General features: G+C 56.8%; 1 protein-coding gene across 1 annotated transcript in view; it reads right to left on the bottom strand.

Moving 5' to 3' along the window:
• The window catches only part of DNAH2 (dynein axonemal heavy chain 2), an 81,828-nt gene that overhangs the window by 1,903 nt on the left and 55,519 nt on the right, over positions 1–24,406 (bottom strand). The window contains 24 exon segments of the mRNA XM_032431837.1: positions 37–265; positions 510–694; positions 847–1,038; positions 4,967–5,157; positions 5,369–5,552; positions 5,664–5,812; positions 5,910–6,096; positions 7,638–7,764; positions 8,844–9,043; positions 9,116–9,260; positions 9,365–9,498; positions 9,677–9,825; positions 10,023–10,173; positions 10,292–10,358; positions 10,426–10,574; positions 10,713–10,838; positions 11,310–11,474; positions 19,681–19,797; positions 20,317–20,486; positions 21,200–21,341; positions 21,499–21,615; positions 21,826–22,036; positions 23,256–23,395; positions 23,494–23,626. Coding sequence (XP_032287728.1) covers positions 37–265; positions 510–694; positions 847–1,038; positions 4,967–5,157; positions 5,369–5,552; positions 5,664–5,812; positions 5,910–6,096; positions 7,638–7,764; positions 8,844–9,043; positions 9,116–9,260; positions 9,365–9,498; positions 9,677–9,825; positions 10,023–10,173; positions 10,292–10,358; positions 10,426–10,574; positions 10,713–10,838; positions 11,310–11,474; positions 19,681–19,797; positions 20,317–20,486; positions 21,200–21,341; positions 21,499–21,615; positions 21,826–22,036; positions 23,256–23,395; positions 23,494–23,626 — 3,760 coding nt within the window.

Genomic DNA, 24,406 nt, shown 5'->3' with positions numbered 1-24,406 from the left:
TTGCTGGCCCTCCCCCAGCCGCCGGCCTGCTCTTACCTTCTCTTCCCGGCTCTGGCCTCCAGCCCTGGTGGGTGTAATCTGGGGTTGCAGGGAAAGCAGAGTCTCAAAGAGAGTTCGTGCCTCAGTGATCTGGGAGGCCACATCCGCATTGGGGTGCTGGCCAAAGGCCTCAGGGGGGTCCATGCTGGGCAACATGCTGATGTACTCCTTGTAAGAGGCCAGGCTGCCATCTTTGGGGATGAAATAAGCCTCCAGTACCGACAACCTGGAGCCCGCAGCGTAATCATCACCACGCTGTGGGCCTCCGGGGCCTCAGGGCCAGGCCGAGAGCCCGGTCACTATGCGTGGCCCCTTCATCCCGCTCCCTGCTCCTCTCCCTTCCCCGACCCCACAGGCTCTGCCTCCTGCCAGTCTCCTCGCCTCTCCTCAAACACTCCCACTGCCCCCGGGCCTGCCCCCTGGGCTGCCGGGGTCCTCTGGCCCCCTGTTCAGCGCCCCCTCCCCCTCACCGGTAAAAGGGGGTCGACAGAGACTGGTCACAGAAATAGTCGTTGATGTAGGTGCTGAGCAGGCGCCGGTCCCAGTCGTCCGTGACGTGCCCACCGTAGTTGACGCCGGCAATGAGGTACTTGAGTGCGTCCCACGGTGTCTCCTCGTACTCATCCAGATAGAGACTCAGCAAGTTCTCGGACACCTGTGCACGGTCCCAGCCCCGCCCCCACACACAGTTAGGGCAGGAAGTCTTCCCACAGGGCTTCCTGTCAGCGGCTCTTCCCGCAGGGGAGCCCATGGGTCAGGCCATGTAAGGAGAGAGGGCTGGGCTGACGGACCCCTGTTGGTACAAACCTCAAAGTCGGAGTCATTGAAGCCATAGATAATGTTCCAGCCAAGCTGCAGGAACTTTTTGCGTTCCAGCAACACAGAATGGAAGAAGCAGAGTGCAAACAGCAGCTTCTTATACTTGGCAGGTTTGGAGCAGCGGGAAAACTGTGCTTCCGTCATCAGCTGGTAAAGACGTGTCATGTTTGCCTTCAGGCCCTGGGGACAAGGCAGTACAGAGGTGGGGTGACATGCATCGTGCTAAGCCCTGCCCCTAGCACCGCCACATATGGTTGTGGAGGTTGCTCACTGCACAAGGGGGGGAGTGAAGGCTGAAATCCAGCCCTTGATCTGCATGCCAAGATGTGCACCGATTCACAGGACGGGGTGGGTGCCTTTCTTTAATTTGCACACAGGTGCTGTGGGGGTAGCGGCAGCTCTACCTTTTTGTCCCCCCACTTTTGATCCTCTCAGCCACGATGTTCTCAATGGCAGGTGGGCCAACTCAATTTGGGAGTACCAGAAGATATGACCAAAGGTGAAGACAGATACATGCAACTATTAGCGGACAAAAATGTACACACTACCATATGCAAAGGTCCAGGATAGAGTAAGGGGCCACAGTATATCATCAAGGAGGGACAGTCTATGCGATAGATTTTTCAGGCTTCGTGAACACCCTTGTGGGTCAAGGTGGACAGAGTCTCACCAATGGGAAGGAGATAACTAGGCTGACAGGAGGGCGTTGGTTTCCTGGAGATGGAAAGAATGGAAGGGATAGAGGCACAAAGGAGAGAATAAGTGAGAAGATGAGTCTAAGGGCAAGGACTCAGGTGGGGTCAGAAGGGCCATGAACAGATGGAGCCATCTGGACTTGATTCACCAGGAGTCACAGGGCCACTTTCTGTCTTGAGTAGGACAGCAATATGTTGAAACAGGGCTTTTAAGAAGACGCATCCACAATGGACAGAACGGAGTAGTGAAAAAATTGGAGTAAGAATATTGCCATTTATAACATCAAAATATGTAGGGTTTCTAGAAATAAATAAAAATGCACAAATCTTTATAGAGAAAATGACAAAACTTGATTGAAATAAAGACTACATGGAGAGACATACTATAATCATGGATGGGGAGGCCCGATATTACTAAAGATGTTGATTTCCTCCAAACTGATCAAGGGATTTTTTTTTTTTTTTTTTTTTTTGTAGAACTTGACAAGCTAATTCCAGCATTTATGTTGGAGAATGAAAGGCCATGAGTAGCCTGAAGAAGAATACGGCAAAAAGGCTTGTCTTACCAGCCATCAAGGATTATTACAGAGCTATAGGGTAAATGAGACAGTGTATATTGACCCCAATATTAACAACTTGACCAATGAACAGAATAAAGGACCCAGAAACCTATACCTATATAAACGTGACTGAAGGCTTCGAGGCCCTGCAGATCAGAAGGGTAATTGTGGGCTATTCGACGATGGTACTAGGAGAACTGGTTATTTTTGTGGATAGGAAAAAAAAGAAAAATATTGGACCCCTACTCATTCCACACTTGTGAGAATCAACTTCAAGTGATTAAAACACCAAAATGGGAAAGTCAAATTATAAATGCTTCTGAAGATAAACATAAGAGAGTGCCTTTACCACCTTGGAGTAAGCAAAGATTTCTTGAACAACACCTAGGAGCACAAGCCATAAAGAGAAAAGAGCTAAATTCCACCTCCTAAACATTAAGGATCTCTATTCACCAAAAAAAAAAAAATAACTAAAATGGAAAAGACAACCTGTAAAACACATAACTGACGACAGATATTTGGATGTGGGATGCAACGAGGAACCATGAAACACGAACGTGAATGAAGGTCAAGTAGGTAGCGCTGAATGGGAAAGGTGAGTTGCAGATTACTGGGATTACTGGGTGCATGCAGCTAGCTTGGTCCCTGCAGCCAGATGCACCTCGAGAAGAGCAGCGTCTGCCCAGCGGGGAGGGAAGGCGACTGGGAAGGAGAGTCCTCGTTCCACCACAGGAAGGTGGGCACACAGGTATGTATGGAATTGGGATCCCTTATGTCTTGCATACGTTTTATACTCTTTTGTGTCTGCGTGATATTTAGTTAAAAGGAAAAGACCAGAGAGCAGGCAGCAATCCAAGAATACGCTCCAGAGCCATCCCCCGGCTGGCAACTGGGGGCTGTGGTTCTGCAGGGGAATTTTATAAAGGACATGATTGGGTCATTGAAGAAAATTGGAAATATATCATAGATTTAGGTTAAAACGTTATCAGGGGCGCCTGGGTGGCTCAGTCGGGTAAGCGTCCAACCCTTGATTTCCGCTGGGGTCATGATCTCAGGGTTGTGAGATCAAGCCCGGCATCAGACTCCACACTGAGCATGGACACTGCTTAAGATTCTCTCTCTCTCCTCCCCTCTGCCCCCCCCCGCCCCCTGCTCACTCGCTTGCTCTCTCAAAAAATAAAAAATGAAAATGAAAAAATGAAAAAAAATTAGAGGCACCATGAACAGAGATGGGATGAGGAGGCTCTCTCTGGTGGCGGGCTGGCAACTTGCTTTGAGAGCGGGGGATTTAGGGAGCTGGCTCACCAGGAAGAAATGCCTTGTAGCCATGTGGAATCCAGGCCTGGGACTGAGCGACTGGCACCAGGAGATAAGGATTGGAGTTGAAATCAGGAAAAGGACAATTTCTCTGTCGGGTTGCCAAAGGAGGAAATATAGAATGGGCATAGCTGGAGGTCAAGGACCAAGTCCGGAGCTACGACCACAGAACAAGAGGACCAAGAAATGCGGACGGGGTAAGTGACATCAGGGAACCCAGGGGAGGGCCAGTCCACTGAGTCCGTGGCCCCAAGGCGGTCAAGGAGGATTGAAATGATGAGACGTGGGTTCACACAGTATTCATTTGTGAAGCCCCTAGTCCGTAGGGGTCCCGGTGCTAGTCACAAGATGAGCAAGACCTTGAGAGAAAAACAAAAAGTCTAGAGAAGACGGGTCTCAGTCAGAACCACACCAACACGTGTCCAATGTCGCAGCGGTGGGGGGGGAGGGGGACGCAGCAGGAGCGGGAAGGTTTTATGAGCGGGTATCACTGGGGTGTTGGCCCGGACCTGGAGGGCAGAGCCTTCCTGAGGAAGTGATGATGGGCCCAGGCCTGAAGGGGCAGAGGAGAGGGTGGGGAGGACACAGGGGCCAGGAGCAGGGGCTTCTAGAAGCCTTGGGCAGGGGGAATAGTACAGAGTCTGGAGGAAGAAGAACAAGACATTTTAAGAATTCACGGTGTAGGTGGAGCCAAGAAAGCAAAGGGGAACAGGGCAATGGGTGCAGCCAGGAGGCCCCCGGGGGCACACAGGCCATGTCATTGCAGGTTTTGGTCTTGGCTAAAAGCAATGGAAAGCTACTAAAATAGTTTACGCAGAGGTAAACAGGTGGGATGCAGGAACATGAGGAGATCTTGCAGGATCAGGATGATTGCATTTAATGGTGACTTTTTAATCCTGGAGGTAACATTTTCAAGAGTTGGGGGGGTGCTGGGGCCCAGCCAGTGGGGCACTGGGGAGAGATGAAAGGAAATGCTGGGAGGCAGGAAGGTTCTATGGACAAGTTATTTACTCTTCTGTGCCTTGGTTTCCTCTCTGTAAAATGGGGGGAACAGTACTTACCTGACAGGGAGTGTGCGTTTTAAATGAATTAATAAATGAACAATGCTTGGCCCATGATCGTGCTCAGAAATGTTTAGATATTGTGGCTCTTGGGTGGCTCAGTTGGTGAAGTGTCTGCCTTCGGCTCAGGTCGTGATCCCAGGGTCCTGGGATCGGGCCCCGCATTGGGCTCCCTGCTCAGCAGGAAGCCTGCTTCTCCCTCTCCCTCTGCCCCTTCCCCTGCTCGTGCACTCTCTCTCAAAGAAATAAAAATCTTTAAAAAAAAAAAAAAAGGAAGAAGAAAGAAAGAAATGTTTAGCTATTCCTATTAGGTTCTAAGAGTTTGGCGCTTAGAGGAAAGAAATGAGGTGGAATTTTCTAGAAGGTAGAATCAACAAGCTATGTTGTCGTTCCGCTCGGGCCTCCCGTGGACGCTCGCAGGAGGGAAGTGGGGCCAGATGGCACGGCTGGTACCGGCTCTCGGCGGGCGCCGTACCTTTGGTGGCTCTGTGGTCATCTTTATGCTGGCCTGCAAGATGGAGATGGGGAAGTCCGGGTGGGGGCTGGAGCTGAGCCAGAGGCGGAAGGAAGGGTGAGGGTCTTCCACCTGCAGCTGCTCCACCAGTTTGTCCAGATTAGGCATCCACGACAGTGACAGGTGGCAGTTCGCTAGGAACACCCAGTGTCCTGCAAGAAGATGCTGGACTCAGCGGGAACCACTCCCCGAGCCCCATCTGTCCCGCACTCTGCGCCTGACTGCGTGGATGTGAGGGGCCGAGGATCCAACCCAGCTCGGCCATTCCTGGGGCTTCTGGGGAAGTGGGGGCTGAAGTTACAGTCCGGGGACTGAGGCTGGAGGCTCCGAGGCTGGGGGTGGAGGAGCCGGACGGATACGGACCCTGAATCACGCCCTCCCGGAGGAGCCGAGCAGCAATGGGGGCCTGGCCCTGGCCCAGGGACAGGACGTGGAAGCGCTGGGCCATGCCCGTGTGCTCTGCTAGCTGGAGCAGGGCACTGGTGGGGTCCACGCCGGGGGACAGGATGAAGACCAGCGGGGTTCGCGGGGTCGAGTCCTCCATCACCTGCCAGGAGCACAGGGTGCGGCTTCAGGCAGGAGGCCCCGGAGCACCAGTGGGAGAGAGACCGCGGAGAAGGCCCCGGGGCGGTGGGGGCCAGGAAACCACGCCACTGACCAGCTTCATGTTTAGCACGGGCGGCTCGACGAAGCGGGAGCCCAGGTTGGACACGATGAACGAGGTGACGCAGAAAGCCACGCGGTCCTGGCGCAGGGCGCGGACGATCAGCATCCGCTGCATCTCGTTGCAGGCGTTCTCCCACTCACCTGGGGGCGGGGCGAGCTGCAGGGTCTGACTGCGGGGGCGGGGCAGCAGGGCGGCCGCGGGGCGGGAAGCCGGGCCTGGGGGGGGGGGGGGGGGTACCTGGCAGCATGGCCTTCTCCGGGGTGGCATTCGTGTACCACAGGTACCAGTCACGAGGGTACTGTTCAAAGGAGTTCATGAGTCCGTGGAAGTTGGTCAGTTTGTCCAGCTCTGTGATGTTATCCCAGTAGGCATCCGCCAGCCAGCTGGTACACGGGTTATCCATTTGGCCCTCCCGATCCAGCACCTGGGCCAGGAGAGGAGGGAGGGAGTGACCGGGGACACCTCCGAAGAATAAGTTTTTTTTTTTAATGATGGGAAAGCCCAGATGAAGGAAGGAGGACAGGCATCCGAGATGGACTGGGATCCACCCTGCCTGGGGAAGTCAATGTGGGGGTCTAGGTCTCGCGGTGCAGGGACCGCACTGTGCAAAAGGTAGGAAGCTGGCGCCCTCTGGTGGTTTCCTGGTATTACTGTCGCTCACCCTAACGCTTCCCGTCCGCAGCCTCACTCTCAGAAGCGGTTTGTTTGGTCCCTTCTTCAACAAATATCTATTGCTCACTGACTATGTGTTTCCAGCACTTGGGACACATCACTGAGCAAAAAGGACAGACACCTCAGCCCTTGAGGAGCTTATTTTCCAACATGGGAGGGCGGATGATGAGCCAAAACACAGAACAGATCGTGAAATGATCTAGCACGTTAAAGATGGCAAGGTCATGCAAAAACAGAGGAAGCTGAGGACAAAAAAAAAAAAAAAAGACTGGAAGTTCTTGGGGGGGGGAGTTGAAGTATAAATAAGAAGGGGCGCCCGGGTGGCTCAGTCGGTTGAGCATCCAACTCTTGGCCTCGGCGCAGGTCCTGACCTCAGGGTCGTGGGATCGAGCCCCGTGTGGGGCTCAGCGCTCAGCTGCCCTTCCCCCCACCTCAAGTAGATAAATACAATCTTAAAAAGAGAGAGTCAAGGAGGTCTCAGTGAGTGAGGTGAGATTTGAATCAAGTCCTGGAGAAGGTGAGGGAGGGCCACGCGCCCACCTGGGGCATGAGAACAGGCGACGCAGGGGCGCTAAGGTGGGACAGGCCGGCGGCCACAAGGAGGTCTCTGTGGCTGGGGAGGGTGGAGGGAGGAGCGGGGTGGGTGGGGGCGACACCAGCGATGTTTTAGAAGAGTCTCTGGCCGCCAGGCTGAGAGGTTGGGGGTGGGGAGCGTCAGGAGGCTATTGCTAAAATCCAGACGAGAGGTGAAGTGCGGGCAGCAAAAGGAATGAACCGGTTGCCCCTGAGGGTGGAGAACGACCGGCCAGGGGAGCATGGAGGGGAACGAGGTGCTGCCGTCTGGCGGTTTTAAGGAAGCAAAGGATTTAAAGCGAGTCCGTGCAGCGTGGGCGTTCTTCGCTGCCCGGGCCCCCCAGGAGCAGGAGAGCCGGATCCAACCAGAGCGGCGGTTTTGCCAAGCAAACGCAATATGGGGGCGGGCGGTGAGGGTGCTTGCGAGGGCGAGAGCACAATGTGACCGGGGCAGCCCGAGGGGGGGTGTGTGTGACTTAAGCAGCAGCGAGAGAGGCAAGATCACGCCAATCAGTGGGTCCCGGGGAAGAGGGGCCCCAAAGCTCTGCCCGTAACGCGAAGCCCATGGTAGGTCACGGCCGCGTCCCCGGGGAACTGGGCGTGCACCTGCTCCTGGTGCTTTTCCTTAGCTCACTCGCTACAGCCGTGGGCCTTAAGGGCCGGCCCGGGTCCTCGTCACGCGTGCCCCCGGCCCGACCTCGACGCCTCTGCCCTGCTCACCACGCCCCCGCGCAGGAAGAAGTTGTACTCATCCATGTTGAGCTTGCCAGAGGTCTCCAGGATTTTGGCGCACATCTGGAAGCTGAACAGCAGCTTGTGGCGTTCAAAAAGCGTGCGGCAGGTGTACCTGGGGGACGGGCGGGGGGGGGATTGGAGGAGGCGGGAAACCAATATGGAAGCTGACTGACGAGGGTCGTACCATCACAGAGCCTGACACACAACAAGGACCCCAATCAGCATCTAAGCCGAGCCCCCCGTAATCAGCCAAGTGCACGGGGACCTGGGGACTTGGCTGGTGACATCAGTCATTCGTTTCCATCAAACAACCCACAACGTTGGTGGGACCCCTGCTCTGTGCCAGGCGCTCTGCCAGGTCCCGGGGACACAAAGGTGAACAAGCCACAGTCTCTGTCCTGGAGGCAGTCAGGTCGAGAGGGAGGACAGGCGGACAGCCCGGGGATTCTCATGTGACCTGACGGGTCCTGCGCGGGGTGGCCGAGCCGAGGGGGATGGCCAGGCAGTCCGTGAGAGGAGCGCCCCGGGAGCAGCAGAGCAATGAGGAAGAGCAGAGAGGACCCCAGGGAGAGCCAGGAGCCGAGGCAAACGGCTGGGCTGTTTACAGGGCTGTGGTGGGAGACCCCGGCAGGGGCCTCTGCAGAAAGACTCATGAGCAAACCCTGGTGCCTGATTGGGTCGGGGGGAGAGGAAGGGTCAGGGAGAACTTCCGATTTCTGGCCTGGGTGGTGGGGAGGTGGGCGCTGGAGCCGCCCAGGGTGAGAACCCTGAAGGAAGTGGGGGATGAGGGGTTTCATGTGAAACGAGCTGAACTCGGGGGGCCTGTGGGCCGTCCAGGTGGAGGTCAAGTTCGCCGCCGCTCAGAGGGCGGCCCCCAGACCTGCCATAGCAGCACCCCCTGGGAGCCGGCTAGAGCCATGCCCCAGACCCGCTGAATCCGAATCTGGATTTTACCAAGATCCCTAGCGCTTTCGGGGCACACCGCCCCTCCAGAAGTGCTGGGGCAGCGGACACTCGTAGGTAGGGGTGCAGGGCTCACTGACAGCTCAGCTTTGAACCTGGTGGGCCAGACCCCTGGTGGGCGCGCTGCCCAGGGACGGTGCAGGGAGAGGGGAGCAGGGCACCAGGAGCGGGGCGGCGGGAGGGTCAGCGTCTCGGGGGACGCTCGGCCGCACGGTGCGGGGCACCGACCTGTAGACTGCGTAGGTGTGGTACTCGTTCAGGTAGTCGATGCGGTCCTCCAGCTTGTGGCTGCGGTGGCTCTTGTCGATGCTGAGGACGAAGAGGCCGATGTAGGCGTCCAGCGAGAACTGGTACATGGGGTCGATGCGGCCCATGTCGTTGAGCACAAAGAACAGCACCGAGGCCCGCTGGGCGCAGGGGCGATAAGCCTGCGGAGGGGCGGAGTCAGGGCCCGGCGGGACCGCGGAGGGGCCCCCCCAGTCTCTACCGCTGGAGCCCACCTCGCGGGCCAAGTCGATGTTGATCTCCGTGGTCTCGCTGGTCTCCAGCTGCTCCGTCACCTCGGTGGCCGTCACCTTGGAGGTCTGGAGGGTATTCACCAGCTGCACATCCTCGAGCAGGGAGCCCGTGGCCTCGTTCAGCAGCCTGAAAGGAGGCCCCGGGGGCGTGGGTCCAGAGCGGAGGAGTGCTCGCTGGGCCTGCGGGGGGGCCGGTGGGGGGGTCGTGGGGGGGCAGGGGGCAGCTCTCACCGGAGGATCTCGTCCTCCAGCTCCTTGAGCTTCCTCTTGCCGGCAGCAATATTGATGACCAGTGAATCCTTCTGCTCCTCCAGCTCCGGCCGCTCCTTCCGGACCACGATGCCCAGCAGCTGAGCCTCCAGGCCCTGAGAGTGCAGGAGGCATGGTGACGCTCTCACTCCGGGGACCTCACCCTTGTTGCCCCATTACATCTCCAGAGCCCTCATCCCCTGCTGCCCGACCCCGTGGGCCTGTCTCCATCTGCCAACTCAGTGGCACTTCCTGCCCCACCCGAGTTCAGTCCGGGTGCCAGCCCCCACCCACCTGTTCTTTGACAGCAAAGTTGACAATGGTGGTCTTGGCCGAGGTCTCTGGGCTGTAGTGGGGGTTGGAGAGCTTGGTGGTGATGTAGAACCGGAAATTTGTATTGTACTCCACCTCCTTGTCTCCAATGCGCATCAGCAGCCGACCGCCTATAGCCACAGGGGGGTCAAGGGCGAGGACCCACATGGTCAGCAGCCGTGACTCAGCCCCCCACAGTGGCCCCAGTCCAGGGCTGGCTGAATGGAGGCCCACAGCCCCAGGGCCAGCCCCTTCCTCCCCAGGGTCCTGCAGCTGGCCTCCCAGATGTGTCCCACAGTCCAAGCCCACAGTCAGCCTGGGCCCTAACCGATTCGAGCTACAGATTTGTTGAGCACAGGGTTGAGTGTGGGGTCCAGATACTCCTGCACGTTCTGGAGCAGCACTGGATATCCAAACTGGATGGCGTTTTCTAGAATTCGAAGGTAATCACTCATCTGCAGGTCAATAATCTGGAGGCCCTAGAGAGCAAGGGCAACAGTGGGAGACGGACAAGGGACCAAAGGAAAACCTGGCTCACGGGTAGGGCCTCGGGAAGAGACAGGCTTGGGGAGAGCAGCCCCCCTCCCCGCCCTGTACCTGGTTTCCTTCCATGTTCTTGATCCACTTTAGGGCCTGGGCCTGAGGGTCAATCATCAGCGCCCACCTGCGGGAGGACGGCCAGTCAGACCACGGGCTCTGCCCTCCCCCCCCACCCCCAGCAGCATCCTCACCTGTTACCACGGGTGACAATGATGCCATTCTCAGTGGAAAAGGCATCCGAGGGCAATCCTTGGATGTTCCAGTCTCGAACTTTGGTAGGATTGGACAGGAAGTTATCAAAGGTGAAGCGAGGCGAGCAAGGGACCTGAAGCTCCCAGATCTGGGTGGGGAAGAACCCCGAATTTCAGCCTGGAGACCTGAGCCCAGCCCCCCGGCCCCTGCTGGAGATCCCTTGGTTCCTCCCAGAGGCCGTGGTCTCACAGCCCAAGAGCTCACTCGCACCTGAGCCCCGCCTCACCTTCTTCATCCAGATCTGGTTGACGATCTCGTCCCGGTAGTTGGTCAGGAAGGGGCCCATGTAGGACAGGAAGGCAGCGGCCAGGAGACAGTCACCTACCAGGTAGCCCAGATCCTCCTCCAGGCCCTGGGGGGGGCGAGGGGGGACACACTGGGAGTGCTCTGAAGGCACTCTCCTCGGGACACTATCTAGATCAAAGAGGTGCTTCCCATCTCCTAAACCTTTGGCCCTGAGAGCTCTAACCTGGTTCTAATTACTTCTGAATTCCCTGTCTTTAACAGCAGTTCTGTTTACACTCTGGTGATAAGGCCCAAGCCTTTCCTGAAGCCAGGAGCTCAATCAAGGCAGAAACAAGATGCCCCAGGACGGTTTCTACCAGGCCGTCGGCCCCATCAGGGGCCCTGGCGTGAGCTTCCCAGGCCTCTGTAAACATGGCAGCAGTCCCCTGATGGCACAAAGTCCTTCCTTCCGCTCTTCTCAAGTTGGGGGGGGAGTCCCATCCCCCATCCTCGGAGGGGCCTACACCCCGGGGTCCCTCAGCCGGAAGGGGGCGGCACTCTGGCAGGAAGGGGCGCCAGGCCGTGGGGCCGGTCTCACCTGCACCGTGTCTTCCCACCGTGCCTTCTCGCCAGCCAGCCCGGACACCAGCAGCCCCGCACGCTCCAGCTTCACCTCCATCTCCTCAGACTTCTTGCGAAGCTCCTCCTTCTGGGCCAGCTTCTCGTCATACTGTTTCTTCAGCGTCTCCAGTTTCTCAGCCACCTGGCAGGGACCAGAGCACAGGGATCGCAACACAGTGCGTGGGGCCAGACCGCCCTGGCTTCCCATCGCCAGTCTGCCGTTTAGTGGCCATGTGGCCTCGGGTGAATTCATCTCCATGTGCCTCAGTTTCCTGGTGTGCAAAAAAACCATACCGACGCCTTCCCTACAGGGCTGTTGTGGGGAGAAAACGAGATCGAGTGTGCGCGATGAGGTGAATTTTCTTTCCCTTCCCTCCGCCACGCTTTCCTCGAGCCTCGAAACTGCTTGTAATGAAACCCGAGGCTGGATTAGAGACAGATCTCTCGCAGCAGAACAAGCCACACGAGATACGTTGTTGGCAAGAAAGAATCAGGTAGCGCAAAAAGGGCTGCCAGCCCATGCCAGAGGGGCACGGACCTCAGGCAGGACCTGGAGGGAGAAAGGAAAATCTAGAAACGAGCTCAGGAACCGTTGGGAGTAAAGGCCCAGGTCCAAGGACCCACACAGGGATGGGGACCCGGGAAGGGCTCTCCCTCCTAGAGAAGGCTCCCCGGGCCCCACGGAGCCTGGGACGTGCCGCTCAAATCCGGAGCACGGGACTGGGGAGCCTCGTCCAGGCCTGACCGGCCAGCAGTGACAGTGTCGGGCGCACGCCGTCACCGCCCTCTTCATGAGGAGCACGGGGCCGGCCTGACGGGAAGCGCCTGGCACGTAGCATGCACACGACAGACGTCGATCCCCTTCCTGCCGCCACCGCCAGGGGAGGCAGCCGGCGGCCCTGCAGCGCTCACATCCTCGCCTGCCTCTCTGACGGGCCTCATCCGGGTTGTCGGAAGGAGAGCACAGGGCCTGGCAGAGGGCACGCGAGCGGCACCGGGGCCCAAGCCCTGAGGCTGACCTCCGGGATCCTGGAAATGTGACATGTGACCCCCCCAAGTTACTGTCCTTAAAGCAAAGTGGAGGTTCCAAATGTCACCTTCGGGGGACAGCGCGGCTTCTAGATCAAACCTCGGGAGCAATCGGTTAAAAGGCACTAACATCTAAAGAAAGAAGGGGTGAGGGCGCCTGGGTGGCCCAGTTGGTTAAGCGACTGCCTTTGGCTCAGGTCATGATCCTGGAGTCCTGGGATCGAGCCCCGCGTCGGGCTCCATGCTCAGCCGGGAGTCGTCTTCTCCCTCTGACCCTCCCCCTGCTTGTGTTCTCTCTCTCACTGTGTCTCTCTCTGTCAAATAAATAAATAAAATCTTAAAAATAAAAAATAAATAAAAATATATTAAAAATTAAATAAAATCCTGATGTCCAAATCAGGGGTGCCTGGCTGGCTCAGTCAGAAGAGCATGAGACTCTTGATCGTGGGGTTATGAGTTCAAGCTGTACATTGGGGGTAGAGATTACTTAAAAATAAAATCTTAGGGGCGCCTGGGTGGCTCAGTTGGTTGAGCGACTGCCTTCGGCTCGGGTCGTGATCCTGGAGTCCCGGGATCGAGCCCCGCATCGGGCTCCCTGCTCGGCGGGGAGTCTGCTTCTCCCTCTGACCCTCCCCCCTCTCATGTGCTCTCTCTCATTCTCTCTCAAATAAATAAATAAAATCTTTAAAAAAAAAAAAAAAAGAAAGAAGGGGTGAAGTGAGCTGGGCCACGCGGAGGGCGAAACACGGCTGGGGGCCCAGAGGGAAAGGGGCGCCCTGTCCCCCCCCGGCTCTGCACACGTGGGCTTCACCCCGGTGGAGGTGCACGTGACCGCCTCCCCGCACTGGGTCCACACTCGTCAGCAACGCTGATTATAACTGGGCTTCCCGCGGAGATGTGTCTGTGGGGAGGCAGCCAGCCCACGACCGTTCTGTATTTCATGACTGGTTTTGCACGTGGTGCTGTCTTCATGGTTTCTATTTTTTATACAGGAAATGTGTGCATGAGGTTAAAGGCCTAAATTATGTGATAGAAGCGGTTAGAATGACAAGCAAGAGTCCTCTAGCCGCCTCTTCAATCCACTCCCGGTCCCGCTCTGCCATGGAAAATCATTTTTTAACCATTCTCTTCTTAATTCTTCTCTATATCTTTGAATATTATACTTTGGCTGGTATTTTTTTTTCTTTTCTTTTCTTTTCTTTTAAGTAGGCTACACGCCTAGTGTGGAGCCCGACGCAGGGCTCGAACTCCCGACCCTGAGATCAAGACCTGAGCTGAGATCAACAGTCGGTCGTCTAACCAACTGAACCATCCACAAGCCCCCGTAAGCTACTATTTTTAAAATACATACATATATATATGTATTAATCTGTTTGCAGATTTAAAATTTTTACAGTTTTAATCTTTTTAGTTCAAAAATTATGAAAAATTGCAAACCTAGGAAAAAGAATCGTATGATGAACACCTCCATACCCGTCACATTTAACAGTTGTTCATGTTTCGCTATTTTTAATCTCATCTCCTTGTGTTTTGCCGAAGTATCTTAAGTTACGATCTCGTGAAACTTCCAGCCTCAAGACATCATAATGCCTCTCGAGAACAAAACAAGGACATTTCCCACATGACCATAACCCTATTATCACACCTAGCCACAACCTTGTCTTTTTAAAAAAATAATAATAATAATAATTTTCCTCTTTTAGGTCTTTTTGTAAAGAGTGAATCCACATCAAAAGGAAGGAAGGGCACACACACGGTGGAGGATCCGGCTTCCTCTCCCGGTCCTGAGCCAGCCCCCCGCACCTGCACTCGCTCAGAAAGCTTTCCAGACAGAGTCCAGTTGGGCAGGTTGGGCGCAGAGCCCGCCCATAATAAAGTAAATGCAAGCACCGTGAAAGGAGGGCCTTGCTCGCCGGCTCGATCCTTACACTTAAAACAGTGCCCGGCGCTCAGGAAACGGTTCTTGACTGGGTGAATCTTTTCATGAGGATAAATGCTAGCATACGACTGCGTGTTACTATTTTTTCCTTGTCTCCAAGTCGGCTCTCGTCAAGCTGCCTCATTCTCTTTACCAGCTGCAAAATAATCCTGTGAATGACTGAGCCATAATTTATATAACAAGTCTTCTGATAGATGTGTGTGTCTTTCCCGCACTTTCTATTCTTAACCGCGCTGGGACCAACGTCCTCATCCGTACGTAAGCACATCTTGACACAGCTGTTTCTTTTTTGTTTACTTGGTGAATAAGTCACTTAAAAATTCAGAAGGCACAAGGGCCTGGAAAGTGTCCCAACCCTGCCCCCGGTCTGCCCCGCTCCCTCCTTGAGGTGGCCGGTGTGACCTGCTTCTTGAATATTCATCCCTCCAGAGGCATTTCATGTTCCACGCGGCGGTGTCCTGGTTTCGAAACTATTTCTATGACGTCCGTCTACGAGGGAGGCAGGTGTCTCCCCTGGCCCTCCACACCACCACCTCTTTCTCCCTGCTCCTACCAGTTTGTTTTGAGGTCATCTTGACACCCAACGTGGGGCTTGAACCCACGACCTAAGACCAAGAGTCGCACGCTCCACTGACTGAGCCCAGCCAGGCGCCCCCTCCTACCAGTTTTAATGCTGCTACTCGTTACCTTCATAACACCAAATAACATCTTCAAACCCTGTTTTATCTGATCTCCTACAAAAGCATTGCCCAATCCTTCCCCCACCCACCTCCACCGCCCACCTAGTTAGCCGCACTTTTATTTTTATGGGGTCGAGCTCGATAACGACGTTCCCACTCAGCAATCACTGTCTTCCCCGAGGCCGATCATGGTGGCCGGATGCCGCATGAAGCACCACAGGACTGTGCCCAGGGCTGGTGTCGCGTGCGCCTGGTGGCTGGCCAGGGCCCATTCCGACAGGGTCACCGAGCATGCTGCCCCGCTTGTGCAATGTTTTCCTGTCGCCCCTGACGATGTGCTTTTCTCTTGTGGAAATTCTCATCGGTTGGATTGGATCTCGGATCTCTCTCATGGGGTTGGGTTTGTGGCTGCTCCTCATGGTCCTCGACTCTGTCTTCCCGCCCTCCTGCTGACTGTCAGGCTTTGAGCATTTTTACTTTTCCCAGACTCTTTGTCTCTATTTGTGGTTTTTTTCTCTCAACGTCCTCTTTCTGCTCTCCGGGTATCAGGTCTTCCTTCATCACCCTCTGACGATAGCAGTGTTTACCTTGGGTTTGCTTTTCAAGTGCTTCTCCCTAACCTGAGTTATCTCTGGGTTTATTTTTTCTTCTGGGGTCATGTTCTGTTACAATTTCTTATCTTGGCCATCGTTCCCTCGTTCTGTTGGAAGACTTTCTCCGAGTCCTCACACACCCCTGCTCCGGGGGAGGCGTGCAGCTGATCTGACTGGTGCAATCAGCTGGAATGCTCAGCTGAGCTCAGGCCCCTTCCACTCTGCAGCCCCCCCAGCAACACAGGCACCCCAGGCAAGTCTGATGACGGGGTCACGTCGAGTGGGACCGCTCGCCCACGTGTCAGCCGCATCCTCCCACCTAGTCTCTAATGGCGGTATTTTGGCCAAACCCCTTTTGTTTTATTTTTCAATGTGGTTAGAAGCCCAGGAATAGGAGGAGGCTGCTCGTCCTCAGATTCCTCGAGAGCGTATGTGCAGACTGGAGACCCACTGAGAAGCTGGGGGCGGGGGCGGGGCGTCACACACAGACCTCGGGGGCGTGGACGCGTGTTTCGACTCAGAGCATCTGTCCGGGCTCCTCGGTTTTTGCACTGGTGCGCTTGATTTCTAGTGGCTGTCACCGGGGGGGGGGGGGGGGTTCACGCCAACGCTGCGATACTCTGACCTTGGCAGATGACCGCGGCTTTGTCCACGGGTGGGTGGCCGTTTCTGGAGAGGCAGGACTGCTTGAAGCAGTGGGGACCGGGCAAAGGAGAGACGTGGGTTCTGAGGGTGGGCGGCTTCACCATGAAGGCTGCCTGGCCACCAAAGGGCCTGCCACGCTGCCTAGCGGGAAGCGGGAGCGGACAGCGCGTGACATTTGCGGGGTTTCAACGGCGAGACGGTAGGTCCTGCGTAGGCTGCAGGTGCCGGTCTTCAGTGGTGACTGCCGGGCCGACGTGGCCCTGGACCAGCCGTCTGTCTCTGCCTCAACGTCTGACACCCAGGGCCAAGGAGGCAATGGTGGCGGGGTGAACCTGAACCCGCGCGGTCTGGCCACAGGCTGGTGGGCCACAGGGATTCCACTTCGGCTGAGCTTCCAGGCGATGCGGTTAGGGCACGTGGCATGCGGGTGTGACCCGTGCATTAAGGGAGCGTGCCCGAACAACCTGGGGGGCTCCGGAGGGGAGGACGGCTGTGTCTTGAGCACGGACGGCAGCGGACTGGTTTCCTGCAGGCCCCCGGCCTCGGCAGCACCAGCAGCTATAGCCCGGGAGTCTGCGGAAGGCCGCGTTCCAGCTCGGGAAGTACGGGGCCCGGTGAACGGCCTCCCTGGGAGGCAGCCCTGGTAGGCCTCAGCCAGCCCACAGAGAGCCGGCCGCGAGCCCCCGCGGGACGGGGACACCGCGCCTGACCAAGACGCAGAGCGGGAACCTGAACTTGAACGGACGTGGCCCGGCTTTCCGTGTGGGCGAGACGCTGGCGGGGGCTGCAGAACATGGCAGACGTCTCAGCGCCCCCGACGGGCGACAGTGGACCTGAGGCGGTGAATCTTGTATGTTAACCATGATAACTGCCCGCTCCAAAAAATACGTATACGTGTGTGGCTTTCCGGCCTGCCCCCGATTCAGGAAATGCTTTTCTGTGGGATCACATCTCATATTGATCCGCTGTGGGAGGCTCCCCCGTGACCTGTGGCTTCCGGATACGCGACGTTCTGGTGAAGCTAAAACCAGGATTGTCTCCGAGTCTCCTCCCTCCGGCAGGCACCGCTCAGGTTTTACTGCAGTCTCTGGCGCCACGAGAAGGGCCGGTTCCCAGGAACGTAATTTTATCTGGAAGTCGTGTGTGCCTCATTAAGTCCTCTGATTTTTTTTATTTTCAAACGCTGCTCACAAGAGACATGATTTGGAGCCGCTACAGTGGTGAGTGACCGCCCCGGCCGCGGCCGGAGGACACGGGTTCTCCCCCGATGCCGAGGGCCCCTCGGCTGAGACTGAGCAGAAGAAGAAACTGGGGGGTTTGGGGACTTTAATCGACGAGGTTGGCTTCTCGATTTTTAACTCTCAAAAGCAAGATAATTTGATTTCGGATTTTTATTTGGGCTCTAGTTCACACGGGGACTTAATCTTTGAAATGTAGGGACCCCCTCCTGAGGGTTATATTCAAGTGGGTGGAATTTCTGTGTGTTATTAATACTAGGATAGCATCTGATGCTGCCGGGCCGTGTGGCCACACTGCCTGGGACATGCTGTGTTGGACGAGGTGACCGGACGTAACGGGATGGGCCATGGAAGGAAGGCGAACGTTCAGCCCTGGGTATACAGCTGCTTGCCTTGAAGTAGACGCGGATTCTGTTCTGACCCATTTCAGAGCCTTCTGGGGCAATTTTGAAACCAGTGGTTTGTAACCCCGGCTGCGTATGTCAGAATCGGGCCAGCGGAAAAGGTATTCTCAGGGTCCCCAAGCAAGGGAGTCAAGCTTAAAACTATTTACTCAGGATTTGAATGGACAAGCCCTATAGTTGAGCTCCGGGCCTCCTTCCAGACCCCTGGGCCGTGCTGAGTTCAGGCTCTCCCGCCCCCGGCTGGCTCTAACAGGGAAGTTTTCAAAATGCTCATTTCCAGGCTGTCCCAGAGATGGGTCCCAGCCAGTCTGGGCTGCGACCTCAGCTCGGTGTCCACAAGTGGGCCGCGAGGCAGGCCGGACGTTTGGCTCAGAGCCTTTCAGTAATGGAGGGGAAATGTGGGGTCCTTGTCTGCTTCCTCTTGTCTGTGAGGGGCTCTCAAGAGACCTGACACCGGGTGTCCTACGGATGCTTGTCCAGTGCATGACACTGTTAGCAGCTGATCCCGCGGGCCCCACTTGTCACGCGTCAAGGGAACAGTTCCTAATTATTCATCCCAGGATATGAATCATGCAGGGGTGAGAAACCTTTCCAAATAAACCGCCATGCCTGTGATTATTCACTCTCCCTAGAGAGAGGAAAAGAGCGGATGCTGCGAGAGGGGCCGGGGAGGAGCGCGGGCAGGCCAAAGCTGCTCGCCCAGCCTGCTTGGCTCTGCTTGGAGGGAATCCGAAGAGGTCCCGGGAGAAGCTGCAATTCAGGCGGGAACAGTGAGGCTTGGGGTCAGAAGCGTGGGCCCCAGCCCCCCTCTGTGGGTAACTAGGAAGTCACTTCGTCTCACTAAACCTCAGGGTCCTCATCCCAATTCCGGAGTTAGACCCGCATGTTCTCCATTGGTGGTTTCGGGGGAAACATTCTGGAATGGTCTGACCAGCTTTGGCTCCATAAAAACGTAAAACCTCGCTGTGGGTAAAGTTAGTGTCAACGATGGTGGAGGACATGCAAAGATTAGAAGCTCGGAAAGGATGAGTATCTCCATCAGAAAGGGAAACAGGTAAGTAAACGGGCCCGGGTGGGTGAGGGTAAGAGAGAAGCTCAACCTCGACGTACCCACCTGGAGGGGGCTTCCAGGCATGGCTACACAAGACCGGACGGCACAGAACAGTGTGTATAACGTGGAAAAAATGACCAAAACGTGCTTGTACAACCAGAGAACAGCCCTGGACGGCTACGCCAGAAGCCCTAAGCGAGGCTGCTTTCCAGGAAGGGGGGGGGCGCAAGGCTTCTCACTGGATGCTCTCTGGACCTTTAGGATTTCACCCCATGTGGATATTAAAGGCTATTGAACTAGGGGTAGGAAACGTGCATGATCGGGGGGAAGAACGCGGGACTCTTGACGCTGACGCTCCCCGCGGGGCCTGGTGGGAGGTGCTTGTCCCCAGTCCACTCGAAGGCACCTCTCGGAAGAGCATCTCCCTCTCCCTCCAGCCAGCTAGCCGCGCTCCCACTCCCACTCCTCCGGGCCGCGGCCACCATGCCCCACTCATGCCCGGTCCCCCCCACACACCGGGCCACGCAGGGGTCACCCGCTCTGTGTCTCTGGGCCCACCTCCAAGGCCGTGAGAGAGCCTGCCAGCCCCCAGGTCAGCGTCTGGAGGGGCTCGTCAGGGCAGCGGCCCCCGTGCCTTTGCAACCCCTGCCAGCCCCTCTGAAGGGGCACAGCGGGCGGGGCTCACAGGACCGTAAGGGGGGAACAATGGCCGCAAGCACCCCAGAAATCAGGGACGGCGTCTGCGTGGAACACACGGGCCGAGGCTCACCTCCCGCAGCTTCTCCTGGGCCTCGGCCAGTGCTGCCTGCTTCTCCTGAAGCTGGGCCAAGGCAGCGTTCATCCGAATCCGCTTGGGCTCCACCACGCGGTACAGGCGCCCATACAGCTGTGGGGGGACAGCAGCTGCGGGGGGACAGCCCACCCGCTCCCCACTCCCGGCCCGCCCCGCCCTGCGTGCACCCCGCTCACCTCCACGGCCCACACCCTGCTCACCTCCAAGGCATGCACCTCGCTCACCTCCACGGCCCGCGCCCCGCTCACGTCCACGGCCCGCGCCCCGCTCACCTCCACGGCCCGCACCCCGCTCACCTCCCCGGCCCGCCCCGCCCTGCCTGTACCCCGCTCACCTCCACGGCCCGCGCCCCGCTCACGTCCACGGCCCGCGCCCCGCTCACGTCCACGGCCCGCGCCCCGCTCACCTCCACGGCCCGCCCCGCCCTGCCTGTACCCCGCTCACCTCCACGGCCCGCACCCCGCTCACCTCCACGGCCCGCACCCCGCTCACGTCCACGGCATGCACTCCGCTCACCTCCACGGCCCGCACCCCGCTCACCTCCACGGCATGCACCCCACTCACGTCCACGGCATGCACTCCGCTCACCTCCATGGCCCACACCCTGCTCACCTCCATGGCCCGCACCCACATGCACAGGGACTTGGCAGCGAGTGAGACTCTGCCGATGATGTCAGGCTGGAAGTCTGGCTGCGCACAGTAGGCCCCAATTTTCTTCAGAACCTTATCTGAGATATTGTCTTTATCAAAGTGGATCAGGGATTTGATGAAGTTCTGCTCCCCTGAGGGATGAAACCGGAGGGAGGGCCTCAGCCAGAGGGCCTCATCCTCCTTATCCAGTCTTCGCCTCCACTGCTCGGGCGCAGCCGTATTTTTCCTGGGCTGGGCTGATCCGGCCTCATCCCAAGTTCCCACTGACCTTGCTTCCGTCCCTGGAACCTCCAAGCCGCCAGGACCCTCCCCAGTCTTCCTAGCCCCCTCTGCCACCACTTTCCTTGGACACTCGCAGCCAACCCCCCCGGCCACCGGAACGCGCACGCACACACGCCTGCACATGCACACAAACACGTACACACACACACACGCACAGACACACCATCACTTCTGTGTGCTTCGCACTGACGTTTCAGGGCAGGGGTCCCCCAGCCATGGCTTGCAGGCTTTATTCTACCAAGCCTCTGGTTTCACATTTTCCGATTCTTGTCCTTTTGGGGGGCCAAAGGCATTCCTGCCCTTGGATTCTGAGATATATTCCTGTATGTTTATGACGATTTCCTTTTGTTTTTTTAAATTAAGAGGAGTTGTTTTCTGTTACTTATGACCAAAGAATCTTAACTGCTAGTTACATCCACTCCTTCCTATTAGGCTCTACCCGCTCTTGAGGGTGGGAGGCACGCCCCACTCGTCTCTGTCTCCCCGAGTGCCTGGCGCACAGCAGACGGTTAGTAAGCACGGGGTGAACGGGCGTTGGTCACGCCGTGGCTCTCCAGCTTACCTAGCTGCCGCTTGGCCTCTGCCCACGTGGGCTCGTTGCCTCGAAGAATCATGACGGCCTGCATCACGATTTCCACTTGGGCGGGGGGCCGGCCGTAAGACTTGATCTCTCCTATGTCCTTCTTGTTCAGGGACTCCAGGGCCTGGGCAAAGGGACTCACTTAGGGAGTAGGGCCAGAGGGGACTCGGGGCAGGACAGGTCCCAGCTGAGGCCTGCCCGCCTCTTCCCACTTCCCCGGGGACTGGGAGGACGAAGCAGGCTGGTCCCATTCCCTTCCCTGGGCCGCCCTGCTCTGATACCCTCATGGCTTCCTCCAGGGCTGGCAAGGCCTCTTCTAGGTCCTTCTGGGCGTTGTCAGCCAGGGCCTGGCACTTGACTTCCTCGATGGCAATCTTCTCACTATTGGCCGTGACCGCCTAGGGACCAAGAGGACTCGTCTTGGCCTCGGGCGAAGGTGGGGGGCAGTGTTGACAGGAAGGATGAAAGTTTGAGGAGCGGCCTGGGCAGTCCCTCACATGGTCGCTGAGGGCGACCGGGAAGGCCCTGTCCGTGAGCACTGGTAGGGCTGGGGGGGCGCGCGGGGCGGGGCACGGGGCGGGACCGGGGGCGCACGGGGCGGGGAGCACCTTCTGCTGCTCGTCTGCTTCTCGCTTCTGCTGCACGATGATGACCAGGTACTCCTCGCACTGCTTCTGGAACTCAGCCACCTTCTTCTTGGCGTCCTCCAGCTCCAGGGACATCACTTCCACCTTCTCTCTGGTTTCGTCGATCTTAAACAGTCCCGTCCGCAGCTTGTTGGCCTGGTCCAGCAGCTCCTGCCGCTTCTCTCCCAGCAACCTGGGGCATACAGGAGGGGACAGCGCCTGGGAAGGCTGGGCCCCCGGACAGGGGAGCACCCCAGATGGGTCCCCGTCTCCCTTTCTGTTGCCGCCGCCACCACCACCGTGAGGTTTCTATCACTTCCTGCCTGAATCATTGCTAACAGGTCCCCAGCTGGCCTTCCTGCTTCCAGACCCTGATCCCTCTGGTTTATTCCGCACACCACCGTCAAAGCACCTGTTACGTGCTGCTGTCCTCATGCCCGCTCCCCACGAGGAGCTCCCACTGCTCCCCACTGTGCAGCGAGCAGGGGCGGCCATGAACCAGCAAACACCAGCCTCTCCCCAGGGGGTGGCCACCCCTCATCTCCACCCCGTTCCTCCCACGTGGGAAAGAATGTGGGCTCCGTGTTGACATGATTTCTGATTTTTAAGGAAAAGCTGGGAATCTGGACTTTTCTAAGCCTCCGGTGTTCAATGTTAGCAACTTACTCAAAAAGTTTTCAACACTGTACAGGCCAAAAAAAAAAAAATCTATGCAGGATTATTTTCTGGACTAAGTGAGAAAATGTGCATGAAGGGCTCAGCACAGTGACTGGCCCCAGGTACCCAGGGAAGGCAGGGGCTTTCTTTTGCTAACTGCGGAACTGTAAGCCCCTAGAAGAGTACACAGCACGTAGTAGATGCTCAGAAAGTACGGTAAGCAGATGAGTAAGTGCGGGTGATCATTATTGTTACAAATGGCTTTTTCTTCGCCTTGATCAAAATACCGAATCCAATCAATGAGGTGGGTTGTTTCTTTTTTTTTTACATTTGTCTTAGATCTTTCAAAGCAAAATATTATGTTGTGCACATGAAAAGGCACTCAATGCAACTTTAGAAATGAATATATGATTCTTGAGAAGGGTGTAAAGTCTAGAAGAGGGTGGACTTAAGGGTGGAGAGGAGAGGACTGGTCTCTGTCTCGTGAGCATTTATAGCACCATCACCATTATACTGTGCTTGGGAAAGAAACGTCATCCCAGAAAATAAGGACAGAACAGAGAGGGTGGAGGGAGGAGTCCTGGCCCAAGGGCTCTAGAGATGCGAACCCCAGCTCTCTCTCTCACCCCCCCGGCACCTCGGCCTCTGCCCCAGGGCGCCTGGCTCCTTGACCCCCCGGGCCGGCTCTGGATGTTTCCCACCCCATCGTTCCGGCGGGCTCCCTGGGCCTCCCCGTGCTCCACGCCTCTGCACACCTCTTGTACCCAGACACGAGCTCCAGGTAGTTGGTAGGCGTGACGTGGTTGTATCTCCGAAGCTCCAGAAGCATCTTCTGGGAGTACTGCGCCACTGACCAGTGCATGGTGACAAAGATCTTGGCCACCTTCCTGTGGATCTGAGCCCCGTGGGAAAGGACGGAAGACCAGGAGTGAGGGCGGGTGGAGAAGGGACGCGGGAGGGGGCCCGGGTCTGGGTGCGCGGGGGAGCACTCACGTTCTCCTGCGTCCCCAGGTCCACCCCCATGAGGTACTTCTCAGCCACCTCCAGCAGGGCCTCATGGGGCCACTCGGAGAACCAGTTGATGGTTGTGCAGTTCACCAAGGCTGGGTACTGGCGGATCCAGTTCCTGGGGAAGGGTTTTGAGAGGCATTCAAGCCCCTTTGTGGAGGCAGGCAGCCTCCACTCCTGGCCTCCTCACAGGTCCATCCACTTTCCAGGGACCTAAGTGTCCCATCCCCTTGCTCCTGTGTTTCCTTGTCCCCCCAATCCCACTCCCCTGAGAGCTAGCTCAGTGTAGCATTTAGGAACAGGTTCTGGTTCTAGCTGTGGATCTCAGGCAGGTGTGCTAACCCTTCCAACATCAGTTTCCTCATCTCTAAAATGAGAGTAACGTGGGGCACCCAGGGGGCTCAGTGGGTGGAGCGTCCGACTCTTGATTTCAGCTCTTGGGGTCGTGGGATCGAGCCCCGCCTCGGGGTTCACGTTCAATGTGGAGTCTGCTTGAGATTCTCTCTCTCCCTCTCTCTCTCCCCCCACTCGCTCTCTCTCGCTCTCTCTCAAAAATAAATAAAATCTTAAAAAAAAATAAAATGGGAATAACAGGAATACGAATCTGGGTTGTTACTGGATTCAGTGAGGTCACACATGTCAAGTGCGTAGTGTAGCGCCCGGCACGTGGTAAATACACCGTACCACAAACACGAAAACAAACACGGGAGCCCAAATCGCTTCTCCCTGCAATTGTCTGTCTCCCTCCTCCTTTCTGCTGCCCTTAAAAATCAAGTCACAGCAAGAACGGATCGACAAAACATGATATATACATATAATGGACTATTATTCAGCCTTAAATAGGAAATTTTGGGACTTTGAGGCGTGTGACCACACAGATGAACCTTGAGGACACGAA

This window comes from Phoca vitulina, unplaced genomic scaffold, assembly GCF_004348235.1.
Source record: "Phoca vitulina isolate PV1807 unplaced genomic scaffold, GSC_HSeal_1.0 scaffold47, whole genome shotgun sequence".
In the NCBI taxonomy this organism is placed as follows: domain Eukaryota; kingdom Metazoa; phylum Chordata; class Mammalia; order Carnivora; family Phocidae; genus Phoca; species Phoca vitulina.
Note: the sequence above shows the minus strand (reverse complement) of the source record. Positions and strands in the feature narration are given on the sequence as shown.